The sequence below is a fragment of the Nycticebus coucang genome, chromosome 2, assembly GCF_027406575.1.
Source record: "Nycticebus coucang isolate mNycCou1 chromosome 2, mNycCou1.pri, whole genome shotgun sequence".
In the NCBI taxonomy this organism is placed as follows: Eukaryota; Metazoa; Chordata; class Mammalia; order Primates; family Lorisidae; genus Nycticebus; species Nycticebus coucang.
The window spans coordinates 5,139,757-5,152,385 of record NC_069781.1 but is presented as its reverse complement, the minus strand read 5'-3'; the positions used below and the strand labels follow the sequence as shown (position 1 = coordinate 5,152,385).

General features: G+C 47.9%; 1 protein-coding gene across 5 annotated transcripts in view; it reads right to left on the bottom strand.

Moving 5' to 3' along the window:
- Positions 1-10,963, bottom strand: part of SETX (senataxin) — a 180,262-nt gene extending 169,299 nt beyond the window's left edge. For all 5 annotated transcript variants that reach the window (XM_053559070.1, XM_053559075.1, XM_053559078.1 and 2 more), the window contains exons 1-4: positions 10,920-10,963; positions 5,376-6,419; positions 2,174-2,400; positions 605-790 (exon numbers count right to left, since the gene is read on the bottom strand). In XM_053559070.1, the coding sequence (XP_053415045.1) occupies positions 605-790; positions 2,174-2,400; positions 5,376-6,412 (1,450 nt within the window). In that variant the 5' untranslated portion in view covers positions 6,413-6,419; positions 10,920-10,963. The remainder of the gene's footprint in view (positions 1-604; positions 791-2,173; positions 2,401-5,375; positions 6,420-10,919) is intronic.
- Positions 10,964-12,629: the final 1,666 nt, after the last annotated feature.

Sequence of the window (12,629 nt, the reverse complement as noted above, 5' to 3'; positions counted from 1 at the left end):
TGAGCTATGATGCCATAGCACTTTAGCCTGGTGAAACAGTGAGAGTCTGTCTCAAAAAAAAAAAAAAGAATGAAGTAATCCCTCCACAGGAGCTCACTATCTTGTTTTCCTTTGTATGTTCGGGAGAACACGTAAGAAATGAACCTCTCGAGGTATTTTCTCTCTGCTCCCACATTCCTTCACACCTTCTAACTCCCAAGCAGCACTTCCAGCAGGCGGGTTCCAGCCACAGAGCACATACACATAGCTACACCTGCAAGGCCTGGGGACCAGGAGTGTGTAAAGACGAGCTCTGTGCAGCAAACACAAAAAATAAAGACCAGGAAGAGAAACCAAAACTGTAATTATTGCCAGGTAGGAAATATAGAAGCCGATTATTTAATTTTTCACAAAGTCTGTAAAAGAGGTATACTTAGGAGGCAGGACCACATTCCAAATCCCCGACGGTGTAGCTGGCAGCAAGGATGCCATTACCCACCGCAGCAGTCAACACGCAGGGCACACCAGGGTGGGCAGATGCTGTGCCAAACGCTGACCACGCGTCCTCCTGTTTAAGGCTAGAAGGCTCTCTAGATAGTCAAAGGGTGAATATTTCTAAACTTACCAATGTGCAATCTAAATGAGTATTTCCTTTTTAAGTCAGTGATCATAGATTTTTCCTCTGGGTATCTGTATGTGTGGAGCAGCTTATCTGCACTCTCAATTCCTGTCAGGGCCAGAAATTCTTGCACGTTTTTCTCTAACTGCTTATTTTCCTTGACAGAAAACTTGCCAAATTTAATAGTGACACCTAGGGTGGGGGTGGGAGAGGGGAGAGAAAGTATGCACATCAACAACAGCAACTTCTGCTGGGTTCCCAGGATCCCGTGCCCTGCAGGCAGCAGCCCCTGCCCCAGCCCCTGGCATTCGCTGGCTCTCTCCGCCCCACTTTCAGACTCGGCCTTCCCTTCTGAGGAAAGGTTCAGCCCAAACCACATTACCATTCCTGATCTCTGTCCTAGTCATCCTATTCCAAAGTGACCTCTGCTTCATTAATCTCTTTTTAAAATAGTTTTCTTTTAAATACTAATGAGTAACATTTATTCATAAAAATTTCAAACAGCATTGAAATGAAAGTTTATAGAAGCCCCGCTTTACTTGCTCCTGCGGTATGACACCTCGGGGTGGGACTCTGACCAGAGGGGCTGAGGCAAGGAGACATTTCCTGTGCAAGGTGTGTGGGGGGTGTGTGTGTGTGTGTGTGACAAATGTCAGTGCACGCTACACTTTCTTCCTCTTCATGACAAAAAGCACGCAAGTTTCATCACACAGTGACTGTGCCGTTTAGTATATGTTTCTGCTCTTAGGTTTATTTTAAAAGTATCTTTTATAAAATACACACCATAAAATTTTAACACAACCTACCAAAAAACAGAATTATATACTGTTGTATAATTGTGTGTGTGTGATGTTTGTTTTTGCTCAATCTGTCTATTTTGTAAACTAATCTCTTCAGCCTGATTAATTCCATGGACTAAGACCCCACTTTTCACTTTTGTAAATGACCAGCAGTACGGGGCTCTCACAGGAGATAATAAACACTGCCATGTAGTACAGAGCCTCCAGTTCATAGTTTATTCTTAAGTCTGCTAAGCTTTCTGGGAGGTTCTTATAACACCGAAATCAAGAAGACCAAGGCCAGCTCAGCACCTGTGGCTCAAGTGGCTAAGGTGCCAGCCACATACGCCTGAGCTGGTAGGTTCGAATCCCAGGCCCACCAACAGCTGCAACAACAACTAAAAAAAAAAAGACGACGACCAAGGCCGCTACAACCAGCTCACCCTCAAATTATTACTACTGTGGGGAAAGAAAACACAGCTCATTAAAGATGACAATTTTAATTTGATTAACTTTTCCATCCTTCTTGTTCCTTCTCTTCTTCCAGGACTGATTTTCCAGTCTGGGGATTATCAGGTCCCTTCTGCCCCATTCTTCCTCACCTCCTCTACCAGAAGAGGGCAAGAAGAGGAAAGGCAGTGCCCTTCACTTTGCTAACTTTACAACTCGGAAAGCAATCCTGGTAGCTGAAGGATGCTTCTTGTAAATCTATAAATTGGAATCATTCACAAAGAAAGCCAGGTGCTAGCTCTGCATACAGGAAAGTTCAACAGATAGTAGGATTCCACAAGCTCACCTTGTGCTTTAAATTCTTTAAATCGCCCCAAGTCATCCCGATACATCCGTTTAATCGTAGTGGCAGCCCTTTCCTTTATGTTAGGAATGAATTCTTGGAGCTGCTTCACGGCAGAATCCAAATCCATATCCAAATCACTTGCATCCCTCCAATCTTCAGATGAATGTTTTGTTTCAGAATCTTTAGCTGACTCTAAATTGTCGTCTTCTTCATTTGTAGGTTCTAAGCTAAGGAGGAAACATTAACATGTCACTTGACCTAGTAACTTTGAAATGTTTCTTAAAATGACCCATTTAGGGCTACTGGAGTGTTAAACTAGATGGGATCTTAAGAGTTGATTCAGTCCATGATTTCCAAATGCTTTACTTGGATATACTTCAGAGGCAGCCTAGAAGGATTTAGAAGCCCTAAATCCTATTTTTATCAGTTATTATTTGCTTATACTAATATTGCTTGATTTTTTTGTTTGTTTGTTTAACAAAACCTAATAAGCTAAGCTTGTTTTCATCCCTGCCAAGACTCAGACAGTTCTTTTCCTGACCCTTCCAGTGAGTTAAGTTTCATTGGCTGACGCCTACTAGTTAATTAAATCAACATTCAGGGTCTGCATAGTTACAGCCGTTTTGCTACAGTTGATGTTCTCATTTTTTCCTTTGCTTAGTTTTCTATGTATCTACCACTAATTCATACCCAAACTCTCTGCCAGATGTCTACACCTCCTCTTAAGTGTGTACAAACATATCAGCTAAGCTCTCAGTCTGGCAACTGGAAAAACTGCATGAATTTTTCTAGGAAAAGGACCAACAGCTATCAGAGGGCCCATAGCTCATTGAAAGTTAAGCACTGATGTCCCAGAATATTCCTGACTCAGGACAAATGTTCTGCAAGTGTTACGGATGAGATGGCACAGAAGATGGTAAGTGGGCCCACACTATTATCAATACCATGTAACGTGGGGCCTGCTCACATTCACTTCTATATGAAACCATTTTAAGGGCGGCACCTATGGCTCAGTGGGTAGGGCACCAGCCCCATATACCGAGGGTGGCAGGTTCAAACCCGGCCCCAGCCAAACTGCAACAAGAAAATAGCCAGGCATTGTGGTGGGCGCCTGTAGTCCCAGCTATTCGAGAGGATGAGGCAAGAGAATCGCCTAAGCCCAGGAGTTGGAGGTTGCTGTGAGCTGTGATGTTACAGCACTCTACTGAGGGCAATAAAGTGAGACAGAGTCTCTACAAAAAAAAGTGAGAGTCTCTACAAAAAAAAAAAAAAATCAAAGAAAGAAACCATTTTAAGCCAAGACAACTTAGTGAATGTAAAAAAGCTACTGAGTGAAAATGGGGAGAAAATATGTCCTACGCCCCAGGACATGAGATGAAGTGATTAAAAAAAAAAAAAAAAAATGAGCCAGGCATGGTAGCCAATGCCTGTAATCCTAGCACTTTGGGAGGCAGAGGCAGGAGAATTGAGACCAGCCTAGACAATGTCATGACACCCAATCTCAACAAAATAAACAAATTAGCTGAGCATGATGGCATTTACCTGGGAGGATCACTAGAGCCCAGAAATTTGAGGTTATAGTGAGTTATGATTGTGCCACTGCACTCTAGCCTGGACAACAGAGCAAGACTCTCTCGCTTAAAAAAAAAAAAAAAAGCAGGGCACAGTGGCTCATGTTTGTGAACTTAGCACTCTGGGAGGCTGAGGCAAGAGGATTCCTTGAGCTCTGGAGTTTGAGACAAGTCTTAGCAAGAGTGAGACCCAGTCTCTACCAAAAACAAAAAATAACCAGGCATTGTGGTGGGCACCTATAGTCCCAGCTACTCAGGAAGCAGAGTTTGAGGTTGCTCTGAGCTAAGACACCATAGCACTTTACCCAGGGCGACAGAGTAAATACTTTGTCTCAAGGAAAAAACAACTTTATATTTATTCACCAGTTACACTTAAATAATATTCATACAAATAAAGCTGTCCAAATTTCTTGTTTTTTTTGAGACAGAGGCTCAAGCAGTCACCCTGGGTAGAGTGCTATGACATAATAGCTCACAGCAATCTCCAACTCCAGGGCTCAAGTGATTCTCCTGCCTCAGCCTCCTAAGTAGCTAGGACTACAGGTACCTGTCACAACACCCGGCTTTTTTTTTGGGCGCAGTTGTCATTGTTGTTTGGCGGGCCAGGGCTGGATTCAAACCCGCCAGCTCAGGTGTATGTGGCTGGTGCCTTAGCTGCTTGAGCCACAGGCACTGAGCCCCAAATTACTTTTGTTAGCGAGAACCTGACTCAAGTTTTTTGATGCTCTATAGAATTCTAAGTATTGTATTTCTTCTTCTTTTTTCTTTTTTTTGAGACAGAGTTTCACTATGTCACCCTCAATAGACTGCCATGGAGTCACAGGTCCCAGCAACCTCAAACTCTTGGGCTTAAGCGATTCTCTTGCCTCAGTCTCCAAAGTAGCTGGGAGACTAGTAGCTAGTAGCTAGTATTCCCGCCACAAGACTTAGCTATTTTTTGTTGTTGTTGTAGTTGTCATTGTTGTTTAGCAGGCCTGGGCCGTGTTCAAACCTGCCAGCCCTGGTTTATGTGGCTGGCACCTAACCACTGAGCTACAGGCGCTGAGCCTAAATACTATACTTCTAATCCTTCCTTCTATCTGTATGCCCATAGAGAAACAAAGGTAATTTAGGGGTCTTAGAATGGCTTTTAAACTTACTCAGAGAATTTCAGGGCTAGAATAGTCTTAGTGAAAATCTAATCTGTCTTACTTTATACATGAAGAAATTAGTTGGCTGCCAAGTTTACACAGTTAAACATGTACCTTGGTGGGGTGCAGTGGTTCATGCCTGTAATCCTAGCACTCTGGAAGGCCAAAGCGAGTGGAATGCTTGAGCTCAAGAGTTCGAGACCAGTCCTAGCAAGAGTGAGACCCCATCTCTGCTAAAAAATAGAAAAACTGAGGCAAAAGGATCACCTGAGTCCAACAGTTGGAGATTGCTGTTAACTATGATGATGCCACGGCACTCTACCTAGGGTGACAGCTTGAGACTCTGTCTCAAACCCCCCATCCCCCCACCAAAAAAAATACCATGTACTTTATTGTGTATGTCTGGCTCTTTTTGATTTCTGCTATTTAATACACACATGCTAAACACAGAGGCCACACGCAAAAGACACCCCCGTCTGCTGGCATAGCGCCCCATGTTACCTGCACACCTCTTCCACATGCCCGTCTGCTGCACAGGCCCGGGCTTTCTTCTTTTGTGGCCTGGGCTTCACCCTTCCTTTGATCAAGGCACTGCCACTTTCCAGTGAGTCAGAGTTCTCAGAGTTCCTACTGAGCACAGAAAACTCACCACTGGACGCCACGGCACTTTCGACAGAAGCGTGCTTCCTTTTCTTACCCTTTTTCTTTGCACTACTGGATTCCGTGACCCCCGTAAGGACATCACTGCTTTCCACAGCGCCAACCTCACTGACCACTAGTGATCCTGCAGAGTGCACACTCACAAGATTCTCAGGCATGGCCGATGCCTTGAATTCCTGGTTACTGGATTTGGCCTTTTTTTTCTTCGACTTGTTTTTATCAGCAGATATTGGTAGTTCTGTAATTTTGCCTTCTTGGCTCACAGAAGGCCAGGATTCCTGCTCATGAGATTCCAGCTGGGGCAGGGTGATACTTGTATGCTGGCTTTCCTGTAGGGCAGTACAGGAGGCAACTTCCCTGTGACGATTTTTAGACTTTTTCTTTCTAACTTTATAGTGCAGTTCTTCTGATTCGTTTTTATGTGACTTAGCAACTACATGCAGCTTGTCTGCTTTCGGCTGTTTTGTCAACTTTTGTTTCATGTTCTTACCAACATCAACAGCATCATCACCCTTTTTAGAATTCTTTGGCATGTTCTCAATGTTTTCTTTATCCACACGGACACATGTAACACCTATCTCCTTGTCTACCCCCAAAGCACTAGTTCTTTTCTTTTTCTTCTTTTTATGTGTAGAAGTGGCCCTTCCAGTCTCATCACAGAGTTTTGATTTTTTCAAAGGAGAAGAAACCAGAATTTGGAAATCTTTTCTTTTCTTTTTACTCTTAGTTATTTGAGGCTGTTCACTTATCAGGGAGGAGTCTCTGAAACTTTCTTGGGAATGTTTCTCATGTCTTTCCTTATGTACACAATGCTTCTTTTTCTTTTTCTTGTCAAAAACTGGAGTATGGATTTCAAATCTGCTCGCTTCTCCTTCCATTTTATTCCTGTAGGGAAATGTGACAACAATGGTTTGTTTTTACATTTTAAACATAGCCTTGGGAGAAATCATAGCAAAATAAAATTGTATGACAAATGACAAGTCCGTAGTCATGATCATGAATTTTCTATTAATCTAAATGCACAGAAGGCTCACTAATTCTCCGTCTGGCCTACTGCCTTTACAACACGTGAAAGAGCAGCAACAGAGAACACCAGTGCTCTGCACCATCAGGCGTCTGCCCCCTCACAGCCTCATCTATGACCTCAGCTTTCCAACTCTTCAGCCGCACAAGGCTCTCCCTGGACTACTCTCCACTGCCTTCCCACACTCCCTGCTTCCTGCCACCTGCCATCCTGAAGAGCCTGGCTTGAAGATTACTTCTTCAAGAGAGCTTCCTCTGATCCCCTGGCTTTGTCCTGTTCCCTAAATAATATGCTTTCATATTAAAAAAAATACACACACACACACACACATATATGTTTGGCATCCAACAAAGAGTGAAAATTCTGCAATACATTGGAATTAATTTTCTAAGTCGCTAATGTTAATACTTACATATAGGGCACCAAGAACAGAGATGCATTGTACCAAAGAGATGGCTAAAAACAATTTTACAAACACGTCTTATTCCTCTCTTTGCTCTGTATTACTTCTGGATTTCAACATGGTAGATTTTATTTATCTTTAAGAAAGTAATATATTTATATGGTACAAAAATTGAAATAATCCATTCATATTTCCTCTCCCTTCTTACACAGCAGGTAGCATCTGTACACTCTGATCTCCATTTGCAATTTAACAGTAGATGCTGGAGATGTCTCTGTATTGCTGGTCTTTTAAGACTGAATGCCAAGCACATTTTACTCTCATACACATTAGACAAGAAATGTGACCCCTCAAAGACACCGGTCCGCATCTGCCACATCTTCTTTCCCTCTTGCTGCAACAAAGGAAGTGTCCTTTCTCCTCTCAAAGGCCATTTCCTTCATGCATGTGCTAATCCTCAACCCCCTCCTGCTTTCTCCAAGAGACTGTGATCTATGGCATACCCCGTCTCTCTTCCAGCCTCTCCTTTCTAGCAACATTCTAACAGTCTTTTATCTCCTCTTCTTCTTTCAAGAAACGGGGTCTTACTGTCATCCAAACCAAAATGCAGTGGTATGGTCATAGCTCACTGCAACTGTGAATCCCTGGGCTCAAGAAACCTTTCCACCTCAGCTCCCTGAGTAAGCTAGAACTATAGGCATGAGCCACCATGCCTGGCTAATTTTTTTTTTTTTTTGTAGACAGAGGGTTTGGGGGTCTTGCAATGCTGCCCAGGCTGATCTGGAGCTTCTGGCCTCAAGGAATCCGTTGGTCTCGAGTAGTGCTTGGATTACAGGTGTAAGACACTGTGTCCACACTTTATTACCTTCTGACTTAAAAGAAACCATTCTCTAATGCAAAGTCCCATCCAGCTATTCTCTTTCCTTCCCTTTGCAGCAATATTTCTTTTCTTTCTTTCTTTTTTTTTGAGACAGAGCCTCAATCTGTCACCCTGCATAGAGTACTGTGGCATCACAGCTCACAACAATCTCCAATTTCTGGGCTTAAGCAATTCTCTTGCCTCAGCCTCCCAAGCAGCTGGGACTAAACAGTTGTCACTGTTGTTTGGCAGGCTCCAGCTAAATTCGAACCCGCCAGCTCTGGTGTATGTGGCTGGTGCCTTAGCCACTTCAGCCACAGGTGCCGAGCCGCAGCAATATATCTTTCTATTTCTTCACCTTCCACTCACTTCTTAACCCATATCCTTGTAGTTTTCACCCAACACTTCACTCTAACTGCTCCAGTTAAGAGTGTCTATGACCTTCAAGCTACTGAAGTCAACCAACCCTTTTCATGCCTATCTTTCAGGACCTGATAGTAACAGTGAACAAAGCAGACGATTCCTACAATCTTCTACCTGCCAACAGTTCCTTTCTTGTAAATCATCTAAGCGCCTCTCCTAGTCGCCTACAAACTTGTAAATACATAGTCATTGCCTGATGAAAACTTTTTATGGTTCCCTCCTTACTCTTAAGATAAAGTCAAAATCCTTACAGACACACAAGACTCTTCATCTCCAGAGGTCCTCAAACTTTTTAAACAGGGGGCCAGTTCACTGTCCCTCAGACCATTGGAGGGCCGGACTATAGTTTAAAAAAAAAAACAACTATGAACAAATTCCTATGCACACTGCACATATCTTATTTTGAAGTAAAAAACCAAAACGGGAACAAATACAATCACACCTCCTCATGTGGCCCGCGGGCGTAGTTTGAGGACCCCAGCTACCTCTCATTTCTCTCCGTTTCAGACACCCTGCTTTCTTTCCGTTCCTAGAACACACCCTGTTCCTTTTCATCTCAGGGCAAAAGCAGCTCCTTTCTGCCCTTTAACTGATCTAAGAGCGAAAGTCACTTTCTCACGAGGGCCTCTCTAATTCCATAACTGGGCCCCGAGTTGGGGCATAGGGGATCTTCCCTCACGAACCCGCACCCGCCTTGCTCCTAAACGGCTGCCCGCTCTCCGCACGCACCCAGGAAAACGGAGCCGCGTCCGAGCACACGGCCTCCACCTGGCCCCGACCCTCTCACCGCCTTCGGGGTGCGGCAGAGACCCTGCTCTGCTCGGGGGTGGGAGCTGAGCGGGAAGCAGCCGGCCAGCTGTGGATTTGGGGTCCTCCTACCCACAGACTCAGGCCTCATCACCCAGACGTGAGGACTGAGCCGCAGCGGGAAGAAACCGGCCAGCTGTGGATTCGGGGTCCTCCTACCCACAGACCCAGGCCTCATCCCCCCGACGTGAGGACTGAGCCGCAGCGGGAAGAAACCGGCCAGCTGTGGATTCGGGGTCCTCCTACCCACAGACCCAGGCCTCATCCCCCCGACGTGAGGACTGAGCCGCAGCGGGAAGAAACCGGCCAGTTGTGGATTCGGGGTCCTCCTACCCACAGACCCAGGCCTCATCCCCCCGACGTGAGGACTGAGCCGCAGCGGGAAGGAACCGGCCAGCTGTGGATTCGGGGTCCTCCTACCCACAGACCCAGGCCTCATCCCCCCGACGTGAGGACTGAGCTGCAGCGGGAAGGAACCGGCCAGTTGTGGATTCGGGGTCCTCCTACCCACAGACCCAGGCCTCATCCCCCGACGTGAGGACGGAGCCGCAGCGGGAAGAAACCGGCCAGCTGTGGATTCGGGGTCCTCCTACCCACAGACCCAGGCCTCATCCCCCCGACGTGAGGACTGAGCCGCAGCGGGAAGAAACCGGCCAGCTGTGGATTCGGGGTCCTCCTACCCACAGACCCAGGCCTCATCCCCCCGACGTGAGGACTGAGCCGCAGCGGGAAGAAACCGGCCAGCTGTGGATTCGGGGTCCTCCTACCCACAGACCCAGGCCTCATCCCCCCGACGTGAGGACTGAGCCGCAGCGGGAAGGAACCGGCCAGCTGTGGATTCGGGGTCCTCCTACCCACGGACCCAGGCCTCATCCCCCCGACGTGAGGACTGAGCCGCAGCGGGAAGAAACCGGCCAGCTGTGGATTCGGGGTCCTCCTACCCACAGACCCAGGCCTCATCCCCCCGACGTGAGGACTGAGCCGCAGCGGGAAGAAACCGGCCAGCTGTGGATTCGGGGTCCTCCTACCCACAGACCCAGGCCTCATCCCCCCGACGTGAGGACTGAGCCGCAGCGGGAAGAAACCGGCCAGCTGTGGATTCGGGGTCCTCCTACCCACAGACCCAGGCCTCATCCCCCCGACGTGAGGACTGAGCCGCAGCGGGAAGGAACCGGCCAGCTGTGGATTCGGGGTCCTCCTACCCACAGACCCAGGCCTCATCCCCCCGACGTGAGGACTGAGCCGCAGCGGGAAGGAACCGGCCAGCTGTGGATTCGGGGTCCTCCTACCCACAGACCCAGGCCTCATCCCCCGACGTGAGGACGGAGCCGCAGCGGGAAGAAACCGGCCAGCTGTGGATTCGGGGTCCTCCTACCCACAGACCCAGGCCTCATCCCCCCGACGTGAGGACGGAGCCGCAGCGGGAAGAAACCGGCCAGCTGTGGATTCGGGGTCCTCCTACCCACAGACCCAGGCCTCATCCCCCCGACGTGAGGACTGAGCCGCAGCGGGAAGGAACCGGCCAGCTGTGGATTCGGGGTCCTCCTACCCACAGACCCAGGCCTCATCCCCCCGACGTGAGGACTGAGCCGCAGCGGGAAGAAACCGGCCAGCTGTGGATTCGGGGTCCTCCTACCCACAGACCCAGGCCTCATCCCCCGACGTGAGGACTGAGCCGCAGCGGGAAGGAACCGGCCAGCTGTGGATTCGGGGTCCTCCTACCCACAGACCCAGGCCTCATCCCCCGACGTGAGGACGGAGCGGCAGCGAAGACACTCCTGGAAGGTAACAACAGCCGCCACCCCGCACTCGACTCTACCCGCGCATTTTAAAGAGCAGAAACAGCTAACAAGCGCCCTTTCAACTTACCTTCCGAAACTGGCGCCGCCTCACTCCCAACCCGGAAGTGCTGCGGCCGTGGAAGCGGAAGTACACGTCACTTCCGGCCTCCCGGGCGGCGTCGCGCTGCCATGGCAATACGGCTGCCTCCCGCTCCTTGTAGAAAGCCGATTGCTTTGCCCATTTTGTTTTCGGGGGTCTTTGGCGGTGGGGTGGGGTTGAGCGTGCGACGTACTAATTCTTCTATGCATTCAGTGTATTCAGTTTTTGCCGAGCTCCATCTATGGTCCAAGAATGAACAATCTGGGCAGACAAATAATCAGATAATTTCAGACTACCCTATAAGGAAAATAGAATAGGGTAACGTGACGGAGAGTGGTGGGGACGGTGGGTGCTATTTTAGATGTAAGGAAAGGCTCTTTGAGGAGTGTCGTATGAGCTGAGGTCTAAATGGAAAGGACAAGCAAAAATGGAGGAAGGGCAAGTGCAAGAGTCCTGAAAATTTTTTTTTTTTGTAGAGACAGAGTCTCACTTTATCACGCTCGGTAGAGTGCCATGGCGTCACAATTCACAGCAACCTCCAACTCCTGGGCCTAGGCGATTCTCTTGCCTCACCCTCCCGAGTAGCTGGGGCTACAGGCGTCTGCCACAACGCCCGGCTATTTTTTGTTGCGGTTTGGCCGGGTTCGAACCCACCACCCTCGGTATGTGGGGCTGGCGCCCTACCCACTGAGCCACAGGCGTCGCCCAAGTCCTGAACTTCTTTGCTGGAGGAACTGAAAGAAGGCCAGAGCAGCTGGAGCACAGGGAATGAAGGGAGAGTGGTGGGAGATGAAGTCAGAGGTGGACAGGGGCTAACTGATGCCGAGTCTGATGGACCTAAAGCTTGGTTGAAGTCTTGAAAGGGTAGAGCTAGAAGGAGCCTTGGAGATCTGTCCCAGTCCTCCCATTTCAACAGTCCTGAAGAGACTTAGCTTATAATTAACAGTGAAATTTGGCTGGGCGTGGTGGCTCATGCCTGTAATCCATGCACTTGGGAGGTCGAGGTGGGTGGATTGCCTGAGCTCACAGGTTCAAGACCAGCCTCAGCCAGAGCAAGAGCTCGTCTCTAAAACATAGCCGGGCGTTGTGGCAGGCACCTGAAGTCCCAGCTACTTGGGAGGCTGAGGCAAGAGAATTATCTTAAGCCCAAGAGTTTGAGGTTGCTGTGAGCTGTGATGCCAAAGCACTCTACAGAGGGCAGCAAAATGAGACTGTCTAAAATAATAATAATAATAATTAACAGTGAAATTTTAACCAGACCATCAAGTTGAGACCGTTATATCTACCAACCAAACTTTTAGCCTTTTGGGATAATAAACATAACCATACAAGCAACAAATTTTCTCATGTAATCCTGTAATAATCCTGCTTGTGTTGTAGGTATCTTTTTGAGATATTTTTAGCCTCACCTGTGGATGAGAAAACTGGGGCCTATGGTAACTTGTTCAAGATGACTTAAATGGCCCAACCCAGAATTCAGACCAGTGATCTTTCCGCTACTCCAATATCCTTTCCCTCACTGTACAACTCTGACTTTCCCTGTGTGAGCTGCCAAGTCACATTCAATTATTTATTGTTTCCAGAGATAGGGTTTTGCTCTGTAATTCAGGCTGGAGTGCAGTGGCATGGTCATAGCTCACAGCCTTCCAACTCCTAGGCTCAAGTGATCCTCCTGCCTCAGCCTCCTGGGTAGGTGGG